This window comes from Dama dama, chromosome 20 (assembly GCF_033118175.1).
Source record: "Dama dama isolate Ldn47 chromosome 20, ASM3311817v1, whole genome shotgun sequence".
NCBI lineage: Eukaryota > Metazoa > Chordata > Mammalia > Artiodactyla > Cervidae > Dama > Dama dama.
The window spans coordinates 7,717,178-7,732,877 of record NC_083700.1 but is presented as its reverse complement, the minus strand read 5'-3'; the positions used below and the strand labels follow the sequence as shown (position 1 = coordinate 7,732,877).

Genomic DNA, 15,700 nt, shown 5'->3' with positions numbered 1-15,700 from the left:
CAAAGTCACATGTGCCTTAGCTCTGTTAGTGATGCATGTATGTTATGATTCAGCTGACCTTATCTACATATTTTCCAAAAAAGGCCCAATTTCTAATGCCTTGTCTACAGGCAAGGTATATGTCCTCATTCTAGTCAGAAATTGCAGTCACTGGGCATACATGTGCCTGACCTAGATTCATGCAGTCAGAAGCGGTATTTGTGCCACTTTGAGAACTGCCTATACTCCATGATCTACTCAACTGGTAGATGGAAATTGGCTAATTATATAAAAGCCAAGAAACCCCAATTCACCCTTCTTATTGCAGCCTTCCTAGTGACTCAGATGGTAAAGAATGCAGAAGACCCAGGTTCGATTCCTTGGTCGGGAAGTTCCCCTGGAGAAGAGAATGGCTACCCACACCAGTATTCTTGCCTGGAAAATCCCACAGACAGAGGAACCTGGTGGACTACAGCCCATGAGTGTGCAAAGAGTCGGATACAACTGAGCAACTAACACTAGACTAACACTTGAACTTCACTTCATTGCAGCCTCAGGATGGAAACTCACTGTGAAGTCAAAGGATGAGTTTCTTTCTGGGCAGCTTTCAGAAGAGCTTGAGTGGACCGCCAGTCCCACTCACTGGAGGAACGCGTGACACAGAGTGAATGCAGTCAGGAGCACCGCACACCAAAGGCGAGGTGTATCTGTGTCCTTATTTCACTTTTCCTCCCCGGTCTTGAGGAACTTATGCTCCAGAGGTGAGACAGAACTAAATTAACTGTAAACAAAATACTCTTGAATGACAAGGATTTGAACTGCACAGGTCCACTTAGATGTGGATTTTTTTCAGTAGTAAATACTACAGTACTACACCATCCGAGGTTGGCTGAGTCAGCAAAGAGGCAGATCCATGGATATTGAGGAGCCAGTGGATTTTTCATTCCAAGGAGGTTGGTACCCATAACCCTCGAGTGGTTCAAGGGTCAACTGCACAAGAATTTTAGATTGTTAGAACCCATGATCTCTGATCCTAATTCACCCTTGAAATGTGTCAAAAACTGAAACCATTTGTTTCTTTCATGGAATTCACCAAAGTAAAGACCAAGTCACTTTTCACTACTTATAAATATATGTTTTTCATAAACTAGGAGTTTATTCTGAATTTGGTACAAATATTTTTTAAGAAAGATAGGGTACTGACATTAGTCCACTGAGATTCTAAATGACTAGAAGAAAATTTCATACTTTTAATTGGTGCTTTCAAGCTATAATACATTGAGAAGCTAGTTCCCAGGCCTTTCTGAGGACCTGGGAAGTATAGAAAATTAGAATAAAAGTACAATCTTTCTTTAGAACACACAGTGTCCAAATCAAGAACAATGAAGTAGTGGAGCTGGAAGGAGTGCAGAGGACTATATAATTGGATTTCTCAGCCTTTTACAAACACAATAATGAGGAGGAGGAAGGGAGGGAACTGATTTCATGACTCGCCTCTGCTATTTAGTAGAACCTAAGGTCACAGCTCAGAATCCCTGGATTCCCCACCCAGTATCATTTCCACTTGTTACATGGCCTTTTATATTTAACTGAAAGTAAAAAGAGAAATAAAAGCCGGAAGCCCATTGATCAGGAGAGATTGAAGAGACTCTGAATCAGTCTCAGTGTGTGACCTCGGTGCCTGGGTGGTGACTTGGGGTTGCTCATTCAGCCTTGAGGGGAGGGTGACTTGTGTGTGAACCTCAGGATTCAACCTCAGTTCAACAGTACCTCAGGGAAGATGGGCTAGTTCCCTCACTGTTCAGAAGTAGAACAGAGAAAGGATCTGTGCCCCAGCAGGCTTCCAGCCCTGGGTGTGGTGTGCTGCACTCAGTGGGAGCTTAGTAAACATGATTTGATGTGGAAGAGTCAGTGGGGAGCCCAGGGAGCAGCTTCCTGCAGTTAATAAAGGAATGTGCGAGGTGGGTGAAGGGCACTTGAGACAAACCCCTCAGGTCATCTAGCTAAGAACCATGGATGCCTCACTGCTCGCCACTCTATCAAACCACTCCAAACTAAGGCAGCTAATGTGTCCCTGGCTTCCAGGTAGTGCTAGTGGTCAAGAACCCACCTGCCAATGCAGGAGACATAAGAAACGTGAATTTAATCCCTGGAGGAGGGAACGGCAATCCACACCCACCAGGTAGAAGACATTTGTCTCTCAGTTTCTAGGGGTTCTTAAAGGACATTTGCAAGAAGGGCCTCTGTGCAATTAGAGCCCAGTTAATTGTAGGAAGAACACTAGCCTGAGACTTCCCTGGCAGTCCAGTGGTTAGGACTCCATCCTTTCAGTGCATGAAATTACTTACTAGTGTTTATCAGTCTAATAATAAAATTTAATAGCAGTCCCCAAAAATGTGTGACCCTCATTTAAACTCTGAGGGGTCAAACAATCCAACTACCAAAAGATCATTGAGGATATTGGGATACTTACTGAATATTTAAGGATATTAAAGAATTGTTCATTTGTCAATATAATCATGGTTTTTAATGTTTTGTTAAGAGCTCTGCAAAGGGATACCTGCTAAAAGAATTATGGGTGAAATGGTAAAAATAGTATACTATTATGCAAACTCATCATTATTGTTTTTAAAAATGAGATTATTATGTTTTTCTGACTACCCATAAAGAAGGAAGGGCTTCCCTGGTGGCTCAGACCATAACGAATCTGCCTGCAATGCAGGAAACCCGGGTTTGATCCCTGGGTGGGGAAGATCCCCTGGAGGAGGGCATGGCAACCCACTTCAGTATTCTTGCCAGGAGAACTCTATAGACAGAGGAGCCTGGCAGCTGAAGTCCATAGGGTCTCAAAGAGTTGAATAAGATGAAAAGACTAATACACATACATACACACAAACACACAAAGGGAAGGAAGGATGGAGGGCCATTTGATAGTTAATAGTGGTCCGCCTACAAAAACCTAGTTACCTTATATTATTTCATTTGTTATTTATAGCATCTCTCCTCAACAAGATAAATATCCTCATTTATGGATAAGGATGTGAAGCTCAGAGAGGCTTAGATTTTCAAGTTTATACAACTCAGGAAGTAATAGAGGTGGAGTTACCACATCGATTTTTTTTTACTCCACTACATTGCTGATGTTAAGGCAGGGAATATAGACTGTGAATTTACATCCTTTCTTATTCTGGGTTTTCTTTAATATCCCTGAAATGTGTAACCTTAGGAGTTATTTTCTCAGTCAAAAACAATCAGGCTTTCATTATCTTTATCCTCTGGGTGACTCAGCCTTTAAAATAGAGTGCAGGTTTAATGTTATCTAATGAACTTTAAAGGAAGAAAGATATAAGAGCCTGTTATCTTCTTAGCCTCCAGCCACATTCTGGTTCCTGTTACTAATGATTGATCCTGACTGAACTAGGTAAAGTTTAGTTCCTTTGCTTTCCGGCCAGCAAGACAGACAAAAGCTATTAACACTGGCCCCAGAAATATAAACTCCTTCCCTAGATATCATCTATCCCATTACAGTCTTTGCTAAAGAAGGAGAAACAAATTAGATTATCTTTCAGGGATCCTTCCAAATTTAAGATTCCGGAGTCTAGAAGTGTTGTGTATTGGTGTTTCAACATAGCCCAGGCCAAATGAAAGAAAGACTAGGAAGAGGCAACAGTTAGAATATAGAATAAAATTCCTTAAAGAAGCTGGGACAGGAACTGCATGCGGAACAAGTGTTACAATTTCATGAGGTTTACCAGTAGCTAAAAGCTATCATTAGAAGCAAAAAAAGATTCACCTCTTTAACAAGGTTTTTCCTGATGAAATTATAGAAAAGCTTTTTTTTTTCCCACTTCCTACTTCGTCCACTGCCCCTTCGCAAGAATCCCTCTTTATTTTACAAGATAGACTCTTTCATCCTATTTCAGCCGAAAAGTCACTGCTATTGCCCTTCTTGATCCTTTGGAAACAGAGAGAGCCAAGACGGCCTGCAAGCAGATCTGTCTCTACTTGCTGCACATTTATTTGTGGATTCTTTTGACAAAATATTTGTTAAGTGCCTACTACTTTCCAAATACAGATTACCTTTTTAGTAATTGAAGTCTTTAGGCAAAAGAAGGAAAAATCTTTTTCATGAACAGGTCTTTTCAATCTTCAGATTCAAAGTGGATGGGCACTGGATAAGTCCCAAGGAGACAGTATGAAGGACAAACTGCGCAGTAGGTTAACTGTGATTGGAAATTCAAAATTGTCTCCCTGCTTGCCTGGGAGAGGCAGTACGGACTGCACAAAGATGTTAAACATCAATCAGACTCTCTGGAGCCTCTCACCCCCTGCCTTGGCACATGCCTGGAAAGTCTTCCTTCTCTCTCTTCTTCTTCCTCTCTGGACCTAACCAACTCCTTGGTCCTTTCAGGCTTAGTTCATAAACAGGCATCATCCCCTGCGACTTTGTACACAGTTTTGCATGACTACCCAAAGCTCTATTAGTTTCCTGCCCACTTCCCCTACATTTGTGCTTCTTGGCACTCAGTTCATTTATTCCTCTATAGCTGGTTTCAATAGAGAATTACTTTATTCTTATTTGTTTCCCTTGTTATTTCTTTGTCACTAAGTCATGTCTGACTCTTCTGTGATCCCATGGACTGTAGCCTGCCAGGCTCTTCCATAGATGGGATTTCCCAGGCAAGAATACTGGAATAGATTGCCATTTCCTTATCCAAAGGATCTTTCTGAAGCAGGATCAAACCCACATCTGCAGTGGCAGACAGATTCTTTACCCCTGAGCTACTAGAGAAGCTCAGATTTATCTCCCTACCTGAACTGCAATTTCCCAGAGAGATATTTTATCCTTATGTCTATGGCAAGTATGGAAGTTTGAAAAACAATCCAGAGAAATGGTCAAAATTGTTTCATCAGTAAGAACTGAAACAAAGTTTTTCTTAGGGACACCTCCTCCCTATTTTATTATATAGTTTATTCACTTCCTTAAGATTACAGAGTTTCTCTGAAATATTTGCCAGTAAGTGTCACACCACTCAGCAACAGCAAGCTTCAAATTCACACTTGTTCCCAGAGAGCATGATCTCAAACTTTACTATCTCTTTAGGCTTCTTTGATGATCCTGTATTCATTCTGACTCATTTATCATTTATTCAAGCCCATTGCTACAGTGTTTCAATTCTTTATGTACTTATCTTTTCTCTATAATTTGCCCAAGGATTTGCTCATGCCTTTGGAAAAAGCTGTATTTACTTAATTCTGTGACAGAGAAGGCAATGGCAGCCCACTCCAGTACTCGTGCCTGGAAAATCCCATGGACGGAGGAGCCTGGTGGGCTGCAGTCCATGGGGTCGCTAAGAGTCAGACAGGACTGAGCGAGTTCACTTTCACTTTTCACTTTGATGCATTGGAGAAGGAAATGGCAACGCACTCCAGTGTTCTTGCCTGGAGAATCCCAGGGATGGAGGAGCCTGGTGGGCTGCCGTCTATGGGGTTGCACAGAGTTGGACACGACTGAAGTGATTTAGCAGCAGCAGAGGCAGCACTTAATTCTGTGAACCCAGGAGTCTTGATCCATTCTATTTGTTGCTTCTGTGTGGCTTGAAAACCTTAAAATATTACTTGATTAGGCACCTTTCTTCTCTAAATTGTCAACGCTTAGACCCACATAAATTAAAGCAGATGGGGAAAACTGAATGTTTAGTAAAATGATAATAAACAACAAGATGAAGCACCACTCTCCCCATCTACTTTCTATAGCTCCTAAAATTCCCAGCATTGCCACACATTTGAGACGACCAGAAGCAACTGTGTGAACTATGGATTAAACACACTCATCATTAGCAACCCACAAAGATAAGATGCATGTCAGATATGTCAAACACTTTATTAACAGTTTGGGAAAATTCTTGGTCAGTAGTTGCTGTCTTCATTACTGTTTTACTCCCCTTTATTTAGTTTAGTAGAGACTGTAAATTTGGTATCAGGAGTAATCAACACCACCAGAGTAAATAACCACATTTGTTGCTTTATATAATGGTAATAACTTCTGGGAATCATAATAATACTTTTTATTTCAGAAGACTTTCATGTTTTTCTGAAGAGCAATACTTAAAAATTAAACTTGTTCAGAGACATTCAAGAGACTTAAAATAAATGAATTTTTAAAAGAAGCCTAAAATTCATAGTTGAATATCACTGGTAAAAATAAGTCTTTCAATTGATTCAGTTCTTTCCTTTTCCATTGACTCTCTAATATTCCCACCCACACAGTGTTAGGTTTCAGTATAACAGAAGGTAAAAGTTTTGGGGTGGTGGTCATTCATTTCTCAAATGTTTATTATAGGCCTTTTTAGATAGGTAAAAATATCTGAGGCCAACTTTGAGTTTAAATGAGTAATAGTCTTAAAAATCTAAATAAATAGTAGAAGAAGTTTCTACAAATACATCAAAGTTGACTCTGGCTTAATGCTTTCCTAAACATTGAGAAAGAACTATTTTCTAAAGCTTCCCTTACATGAAGTAAATGTTACTTTCTTGTAAGTCAGATTCTCACTGAGTAGATTACTTCTGCCAGAGCCATGATTTCAACACAGGGTTGAATTCTTGATGATTTTCACTAATTGACTTCCAAGCTTTCAGAAATAAAGAAAGAAAGAAAACCTTCCTTCTAATTGTAACTCTCGCTAGTCACTGAAACCAGGTATATCTCACTTTATTTAAATTACAGAACAACTAATCCAACATTCATTTACTAAGAAAGAAAATAAAATTCCAGGAAAGTGAAATAAATTGCTCATGGACACAAGTTAGTTAATGACAAAACTAAGTCTGTTCCTTACTCCCTAACCTTTCCATTATGAGCAGAGCCAAGGAAAGCAGATCTGGAAGGATTTATTCAAGTATCATTTTCCCCTTAGAATAAACAATCTTTCCATAAACATTTTCTAACAGCTCCCCAGCTCCACAATTCTACTTCTCCAAATCACTCATTACAGGTAGCACTTAATTGGAAATGTGACTGTAATGGTAACAGATCATGAAAAAAAAAGTAATATGACACCATAATTGCAGGATTCTACCATATACCTTAAAAGTTTCAGGTAATCTATGCAAAAAAAGCTTGCTCCTTGGTTGCTCTATAATATTCGATGTGAACATTAGTTATATCCTGAAGCATAAGAATTTACTGTGACTTAAAATAACTATAAAGTGAATCAATAACAATGTAGGTAGTAAATTAGTGAATCAGATATGAAAGTTATAGGAATCAATTAAAAAAAATGTTCAATCCACATGTCTCAGTAAAGATTATGCATATGTATAAGAACAAATAGGGAAATATTAGTAACAGTGCCAAACGTTCAACAAAATTTATTGAGTATTCACTAAATGCCAAGCAGTAGATCATAGGATCACACAATGACCAGCAGATCAATGATATTCTGAGTAAATGGTCCATTGATTAATAAGGTAAGTTTTATCCATTATAGGAAAGTACATGATTTCAGACAATAAATGGACTAAAGATATATGTTAAAATTGTGGTAAAAAGTCAAATATGCAATCTCAGAGTTGAAAAAATGGAAAAGGAAAGAATTATGCATCATGTCATGTTCTAGGAAGAGTCTTTCACCCTGGTGTTGTTCTTTGGGCTTTCTATAGAGGGAGAGGTAGGCTGAGATCAGTAAATGGTATCCAGCATTGAAATCTGTCTCCCTCCCCAGGTTTGGTCCAATGGCCAATATCACCCACCTAGTTACCATCTCACTACTAATTACTTAAGTCCTACTTCTCTCTTTTTTTTTTTTTTTTGAAATATACATATATACACACATCTGTAAAAAAAATAATCTGTGCTTTTGACGGTACAAAGTGAGAGTAGGCTTTATTCCCAGTCACTTTTCAGTATTGTTGGAGACAAATTACTTTGTTAGGATGTTATCTCTTTAAAGTCATTTTGAGATTATTTCTAAGGTTGAAGTCATCAAAAAGAAAACCTGAGCTTGTTAGAGACAGAGTGTAGATCTACCGAATAGCACAATCTTCTTAGGCAAACATTGCCACTGCCTTTAGGAATGAAGTTAGGCTGTACAAGGATCATCTTTATTTCCTTCAAATAATATAGGACCAAACAAAATGTAATCAAATTCCTTATTAAGAAAGTAGAACCCTACTTCTTTGATAGGATTGTTGGGTTAAATTCTCTAACAAGTCAGATGTTTCTTCTCCTTCAGCTTATTTAGTCTAGATACTTAGGATTCCCTCTAGGATATTGTCCAGTCTAAGGATAACCACAGAGCCTCAAAGGTGTTCCTCTATATCTAAAAGAAAAAAAAAAAAAAAGCACAATATTAGCTAATAAATAATCTCTATGTCCCAAGGACTGTCTTCTGTCCAGCAACACAGCTGCTTTTGATGGTATCTAGCCAGAAGACAAACAGCAATGAGAAGTCCTCTCTGCTTCATTGCAAATCCGAGTCTTCCTCTCTGAGTTCATGTACATTAATAAAGCTTAACATTTATGCAGTTCTAATATGTGCCAGACAGTGTTCTGAGAGTTTCACACACAGTAATTCATTCAGCCCTCATAATCAGCTAGTGAGATAGACACATAGACCCATTTTACCAATAGGGACCCTGAGATACAGAGAGTTCAAATAAGTTACCCAAGACCACACAAATAGTAAGTAATGGAAGCAGGATTCAAACCCAAGCAGTTTGATGTTGGAATCCATGCTCTTAACCATACTTTTGAGTCTGCACAAACACCTATAAAATAGGAGGAAATCCTTGGAGAAAGTGATGTTCTGGATACAAACGATGTATGCTATATCTCATACTGTATCAGTCTCCTAGCTCAGATCTTAAACTTTGTCATTTAACAGAGGAGACAATCCCCAGTCTACAATCAACTACCTGTTTTGCCACAAACCTCAGTGACCCCTGAGTGAAGAGTCTCCTTATCTCCATCTCTTAAACCGAAATCAGTCATTCTCACCTTTCCAGGCATGAGTGGGGCAAGGCTGCAAGTCCTTTGCACATTTTGGCAAGTGGCTTAGCTCCTCAGCTTTGAACACAAGTCCTTATCAGCAGAGCAAGTCTTTGAAAACTTTGAAACCGTCTGAGACTGCCTTTTACTCTGGGGAATATATAGAGGCTCTCTTCCAGCCCTCTGTCCCTCTGTGGGCCAATCCAGAGCCTTAGAGGAAATTGCAGGCTGGAGAGCAACAGTGCTCGTGTGGGAGGAGGGGGCTGGAATCTTTCCTCTGCGGCAGGCACTGCCAGCTAGGTTTTCAACTGCTCTTATCAGAACACTTCTTCTGCCAGGGCAGGGGTAGTCCCTAAACTGTGCACAGGTTGCTCATGCTTTGACTCATAAATTTGAACCCATCACAGCAAAGATGTGTGTTTTTGTTATGAAGCAGAGTGCTTTGGGCTACTTCAGATGTGTCTAAGTCACAAGATTGTTAGGACTACAAGGGCCCTTGCAGATCATGTAGCCCAGCTTTGTTCTGCAGTAGAGGAAACAGTTTTAGAGAACTCTGGGGGACATGTATGTGAATCCCTACGGTGTGCCAGGCACTCAGCTGGATGCTGGAAATTCAAATAAAAAGGTACTCTATGCTCTCAAGATCGCAAATGTCATATAAATATAGTATAGGTGAGTGATGGAGGCAGGCCCAGAATGCTGTGAGCTTTTAAGCACCAGAAAAGATTTTTTTTTTGGAGGAAATAAGACCTGAGCTGAGTGATGAAAGAGATAAAATACCTTACATGATTCTGTCTACTAGATTTTATCCTCTCTTCCCCTAATTCAGTAAATGGTCTTCTGATTGTCCTTTTACTTTGATGACTAGGTTAGGTTATTCTCTGGAGCAACACCCCCATGGACTCACTCATCCTTGGCTGGGTTTATCATGCTTTCCCCTCCAACATTTTCCTGTTTCCTATCATTCAAGGATTATTTTCACCAAAATTTACCGTGCTTGTGTTTCATCCTGTTAGAATTCAAGGGGCTAATACATTAATAAGTGCATGCCTGCTAAGTTGCTTCAGTCATGTCTGACTCTTTCAGGCTCCTCTGTTCATGAGATTTTCCAGGTAAGAATACTGGAGTGGGTTATCATGCCCTCCTCCAGGGAGTCTTCTGGACCCAGGGATTGAAGCTCTGTCTCTTATGTCTCCTACATTTGTAGGCAATTTTTTTTTTTTCTTTTTACCACTAACGCCACCTGGGAAGCCCTGAATTTATCGTTAGTATATAATGATATTTATCATTAATGTAATGATATTTATCATTAGTATGTAAATGCAAATGCCTAAGGGGTTGGCATGAGTCTAAGATAAAAATAAGCAGCATCATATAATCTGTAAGAAAAGCTCTAAACTTGGAATTAAAGGTGATTCTCATAACGTTCCACATTATCTGAAATTGTTTTAAACTGTTTTAACTATTGATCAGGATTTGTAAAGTTAATATACTGTATTATAACCTGGTGCTTTAAAGCAAATAAATAGAATATAATACACAAATATTCAACTGTATTGTGTGAAGAAAGTTAGACACTGTTTTCTGAAATTTTTGCTTTAATTAACCATGTATATGGGTGAATAGGATCATTAGTTAAACTGTATCTCTGACTATAAATCTTGATCATAAAGCTTTGAAAGCTATAACTCTATACCATATTTTTTTTTTTTTTAGATTTTTTAAATGTGGACCATTTTTAAAGCCTTTATTGAATTTGTTACAATATTGCTTCTTGTTTTTTTTTTGTTTTGTTTTGTTTTGTTTTAATGTTTTTCTTTTTAGGCCAGGGATCCAACCCATACTTCCTGTATTGGAAGGAAAAGTCTTAACCACTGGACCACCAGGGAAGTCCCTACCGTACATTTTTTAAAAATAGGGAACCCTATTCTAGTCAATTCTGACTTTGAACAACATCAGGCACATAGACATTTACAAAGATTGCTTGAACTATATACAGCTGTCCAAGTTCTGCCATTACTGGCCACTCAAAGATCAGCAAATCAATTAATCTGAGTGATGGAGTATTCAGTGTTCAGAGAAATATAAACACTGTTATTGATGACTGAGTCTCATAGTGGGAATATGTGTAAAGCTAGCAGAAGAAACTCCTTACAGCCAAAGCCTAAATTACTGTTTGATACACAAGTGGCCTTGAGGAGAAAATAATATGAAAAAAAATATGTAGAACATTGGAGAGTGATGTTTTGGCTAGGGCTGAAGATCAAAGCAGGTTTCTGACTATCCCAGAAGAGTGATGAGTGGAGTTATTCAAAACTCAAAATTATATCCATCATTGTAAATGATGAACTAGAACACAAAGTGAAAAAAAAAAGCAAGCTCAAATAGAAAATAAATATTAATCCAGCATATATTTGTTTTAAAAACTTCATAAAGAGGGCATGTAAAAGAGTTTGCTCATTGTATTAGAGTTCTGAGGAGATATCTACAGAGATGTGTTATAAGGAATTGTCTCACTTGGTTCTGGACATTGAGAAGTTCCAAGATCTGCAGTCAGAAAGCTGAACACCCAGGAGGGCCCAGGTTTGTGCTCCTAGTCCAGAGGTCTGAGAAGCAGAAGCAATGATAGAAGTTCCAATCTGAGTCCAAGTCCTAGTCTGAAGGCAGGAGATGATCCACGTTCCAATGAAGACAGAAAGAAAGGATGAAACGTCCCTTCCTCTGTTTTATGTTCTATTCAGGCTATCAGTGGATTGCATGAGGCTCACTCACATTGGGGAAGGCGATCAGATTTACTCCATCTTCTGATTCAAATGTTTGTTTCATTCAGAAACACCCTCACAGACACACTCAAGATAACGTTTGACCAACTCTCTGGGATCCTAGTGGTCCAGTCACCTTGACATATAAATAGAGTCATAGATGTAGAGAAAAAAAACAAACTTACAGCTATTGGGGATGAGGGGAAAGGAGAGGGGAGGGATAAATTGGAAGACTGGGATTCACACACACACACACACACACACATGCACACCCACACATAGTAAAATATATAACTGTGCTATAGTTATAGGTCCTTATTGGTTATCCACTCTAAATACAGCAGTATGTACCTGTCCATCCCAAACTCCCTAACTATTCCTCCCCCAACCCTCCTCCATAACCATAAATTTGCTCTCTTTGTGACTCTGCTTCTGTTTTGTAAATAAGTTCATTTGTATCTTTTTTTTTTTTTTTAGATTCCACATACAACAGATATCATACAATATTTCTTTTTCTCTGTTTGACTTATTACACTCAGTGTGACAATATCTAGGTCCATCCATGTTTCAGCAAATGGCTCAGTATTATGTACCAACCGAAATGGGAAAAGAATTTGAAAAAGAATAGGTACACTATGCTTGCATGCTAAGTCATTTCAGTCCTGTCTGACTCTTTGCACCCCAAAGGACTGTAGCCGGAAAGGCTCCTCTGTGCATGGGATTCTGCAGGCAAGAATGCTGGAGTGGGTTGTCATGCCCTCTACTACTCGATCTTTCTGACCCAGGGATCAAATATGTTGTCTTATGTCTCAAGCATTGACAGGCGGATTCTTAACTTGTGTTAGTTCAGTTCAGTTCAGTTACTCAGTTGTGTCTTACCCTTTGCAAAATCATGGACACCAGGCTTCCCAGTCCATCACCAACTCCCAGAGCTTCCTCAAACTCATGTCCATTGAGTCGGTGATGCCATCCATACATCTCATCCTCTGTCATCACCTTCTCCTACTGCCTTCTAACTTTCCCAGCATCAGGATCTTTTCAAATGAGTCAGTTCTTCACATCAGGTGGGCAAAGTATTGGAGTTTCAGCTTCAGCATCAGTCCTTCCAATGAATATTCAGGACTGATTTCCTTTAGGATGGACTGGTTGGATCTCCTTGCAGTCGAAGGGACTCTCAAGTGTCTTCTCCAATACCACAGTTAAAAATCTTTGGCACTCAGCTTTCTTTAGAGTCCAACTCTCATATCCATACATGACTACTGGAAAAATGATAGCTTTGACTAGATAGATGGCCTTTTGTTGGCAAAGTAATGTCTCTGCCTTTTAATATGCTATCTAGGTTAGTCATAGCTCTTCTTTCAAGGAGTAAACATCTTTTAATTTCATGACTACAGTCACCATCTGCAGTGATTTTGGAACCCAAAAAAATAAAGTCTGTCATTGTTTCCATTGTTTCCCCATCTATTTGCCATGAAGTGATGGGGCCAAATGCCATTTTCTTAGTTTTCTGAATGTTGAGTGTTAAGCCAGCTCTTTCACTCTCCTCTTTCACTTTCATCAAGAGGCTCTTTAGTTCTTCTTCACTTTCTGCCATAAGGGTGGTGTCATCTGCATATCTGAGGTTATTGATATTTTTCCCAGCAATCTTAGTTTCACCTTGTGTTTCATCCAGCCCAGCATTTCTCATGATGTACTCTGCATATAAGTGAAATAAGCAGAGTGACAATACACAGTCTTGATGTACTGCTTTCTCAATTTGGAATCAGTCTGTTGTTCCATGTCCGGTTCTAACTGTTGCTTCCTGACCTGCATACAGATTTCTCAGGGGGCAGATCAGGTGGTCTGGTATTCCCATCTCTTTCAGAATTTCCCACAGTTTGTTGTGATCCACACAGTCAAAGGCTGTAGTGTAGTCAATAAAGCAGAAGTAGATGTTTTTCTGGAACTCTCTTGTTTTTTCAATGATCCAACGGATGTTGGCAATTTGATCTCTAGTTCTTCTGTCCTTTCTAAATCCAGCTTGAACATCTGTAAGTTCACAGTTCATGTACTGTTGAAGCCTGGCTTGGGGAATTTTGAGCATTACTTTACGAGCGTGTGAAATGAGTGCAATTGTGTGGTAGTTTGAGCATTCTTTGGCATTGCCTTTCTTTGGGATTGGAATGAAAACTGACCTTTCCCAGTCTTGTGGCTGCTGCCGAGTTTTCCAAATTTGCTGGCATATTGAGTGCAGCACTTGTGATGCCTCCTAAGGCCCACTTGACTTCACATTCCAGGATGTCTGTCTCACCCGTTCATGCATTCCAGGATGTCTGGATTACCTGTGTCACCTGTTGTTTTCCAGCTGCTAAGTCAAGTCCAACTCTTTGTGGCCCCATAAACTGCAGTACGCCAGGCTTCCCTATCCTTCACTATCTTCCAGAGTTTGCTCAAACTCATGTCCATTGAGTAGATGATGCCACCCAATCATCTCATCCTCTGTTTTCCCCTTCTCCTCCATCCCTCAATCCTTCCTAGCATCAGGGTATTTTCCAGTGAGTTGGCTCTTCACATCAGATGGTCAAAGCACTGGAGCTTCAGCTTCAGCATCAGTCCTTCCAATGAATATTCATGGTTGATTTCCTTTAGGATTGATTGGTTTGATTTCCTTGCTGTCCAAGGGACTTTCAAGAATCTTCTCAAGCACCACAATTTGAAAGCATCAATTCTTTGGTGCTCAGACTTCCAACTCTCACATCCATACATGACTACTGGAAAAACGACACCTTTAACTATATGGATCTCTGTTGGCAAAGTGGCGTTTCTGCTTTTTGTTACACTGTCTGTGTTTGTCACAGCTCTTCTTCCAAGGAACAAGCATTTTTTAATTTTGTGTTACTTCTACTCCAATACAAAATAAAAAGTTTTAGTAAAAAATAATTTCATTTACTATAATTTTATAAGATTTCTTGTAAAGAATCCTTGCCTAAATGGTTTGCCTAAATGTCTAAATTCCTAAAAAGAATTTCTTGACTAAATGTTCCTCATGATGCTTGCTAGAAATATATTGGAGTGCTTATTATTAAGGCATTTTTTAATTTCCACAATCAGGTGAATAATACTCTTATTTTTGTTTTGATTTGTGGTGATAATTTTAAAAATAACTAATCTAAATTAAATAGGTAGTTAGTAAAGGCCTACTATATAGCACAGGAAACTCTGCTCAGTACTATATCATGATCCACATGCGAAAAGAATCTAAAAAAGAGTGAATATATGCCAACCAAGGACCTTATAGTCAAAGTAATGGTTTTTCATGTACAGATGAATCATGTACAGATGTGAGAGTTGGACCATAAAGAAGGCTGAATGCCAAAGAATTGATGCTTTCAAATTGTGGTACTGGCGAAGACTCTTGACAGTCCCTTGGATAGCAAGGAGATCCAACCAGTCAATCCAAAAGGAAATCAATTCTGAATCTTCATTGGAAGTACTGATGCTGAAGCTGAAGCTCCAATACTCCAAGACCTGCCTCATTGGAAAAGACCATGATGCTGGGAAAGATTGAAGCCAAAAATAGAATGGGGAGGCAGAGGATGAGATGGTTAGATAGCATCACTGACTCTGACCATGAATTTGAGCAAACTCTGGGAGATAGTGGAGGACAGAGGAGCCTGGCATGATGCAGTCCATGGGGTTTCAGAGTTTGACATGGCTTAGCGACTGAACAGCAATATATATGTAGAACTGATTTACTGTGCTGTATAACAGAAACTAATGCCACATTGTAAATCAACTCTACCCCAATAATTTTTTAAAAAATTTAACCTTCACCTTGATGTAAAATAATTTTATAGTTCTTTTTAAAACACTTTTTCTCTCCTCTCCCTCCTAAACATTTCTCAAAATGATAGTAAATGTAAATTCTGTATGGCTATAATAACATAGAGAAAAAGAAACTGACCATCACATTCTGAGTGGTATCAATCTA

At 39.1% G+C, this 15,700-nt stretch overlaps 1 protein-coding gene across 1 annotated transcript in view; it reads right to left on the bottom strand.

Annotated features, from left to right (window-relative positions):
- The window catches only part of RGS5 (regulator of G protein signaling 5), a 54,677-nt gene extending 45,543 nt beyond the window's left edge, over positions 1 to 9,134 (bottom strand). The window contains exon 1 of the mRNA XM_061120224.1: positions 8,978 to 9,134. Coding sequence (XP_060976207.1) covers positions 8,978 to 9,021 — 44 coding nt within the window. The 5' untranslated portion in view covers positions 9,022 to 9,134. The remainder of the gene's footprint in view (positions 1 to 8,977) is intronic.
- Between the last annotated feature and the right edge of the window lie 6,566 nt (positions 9,135 to 15,700).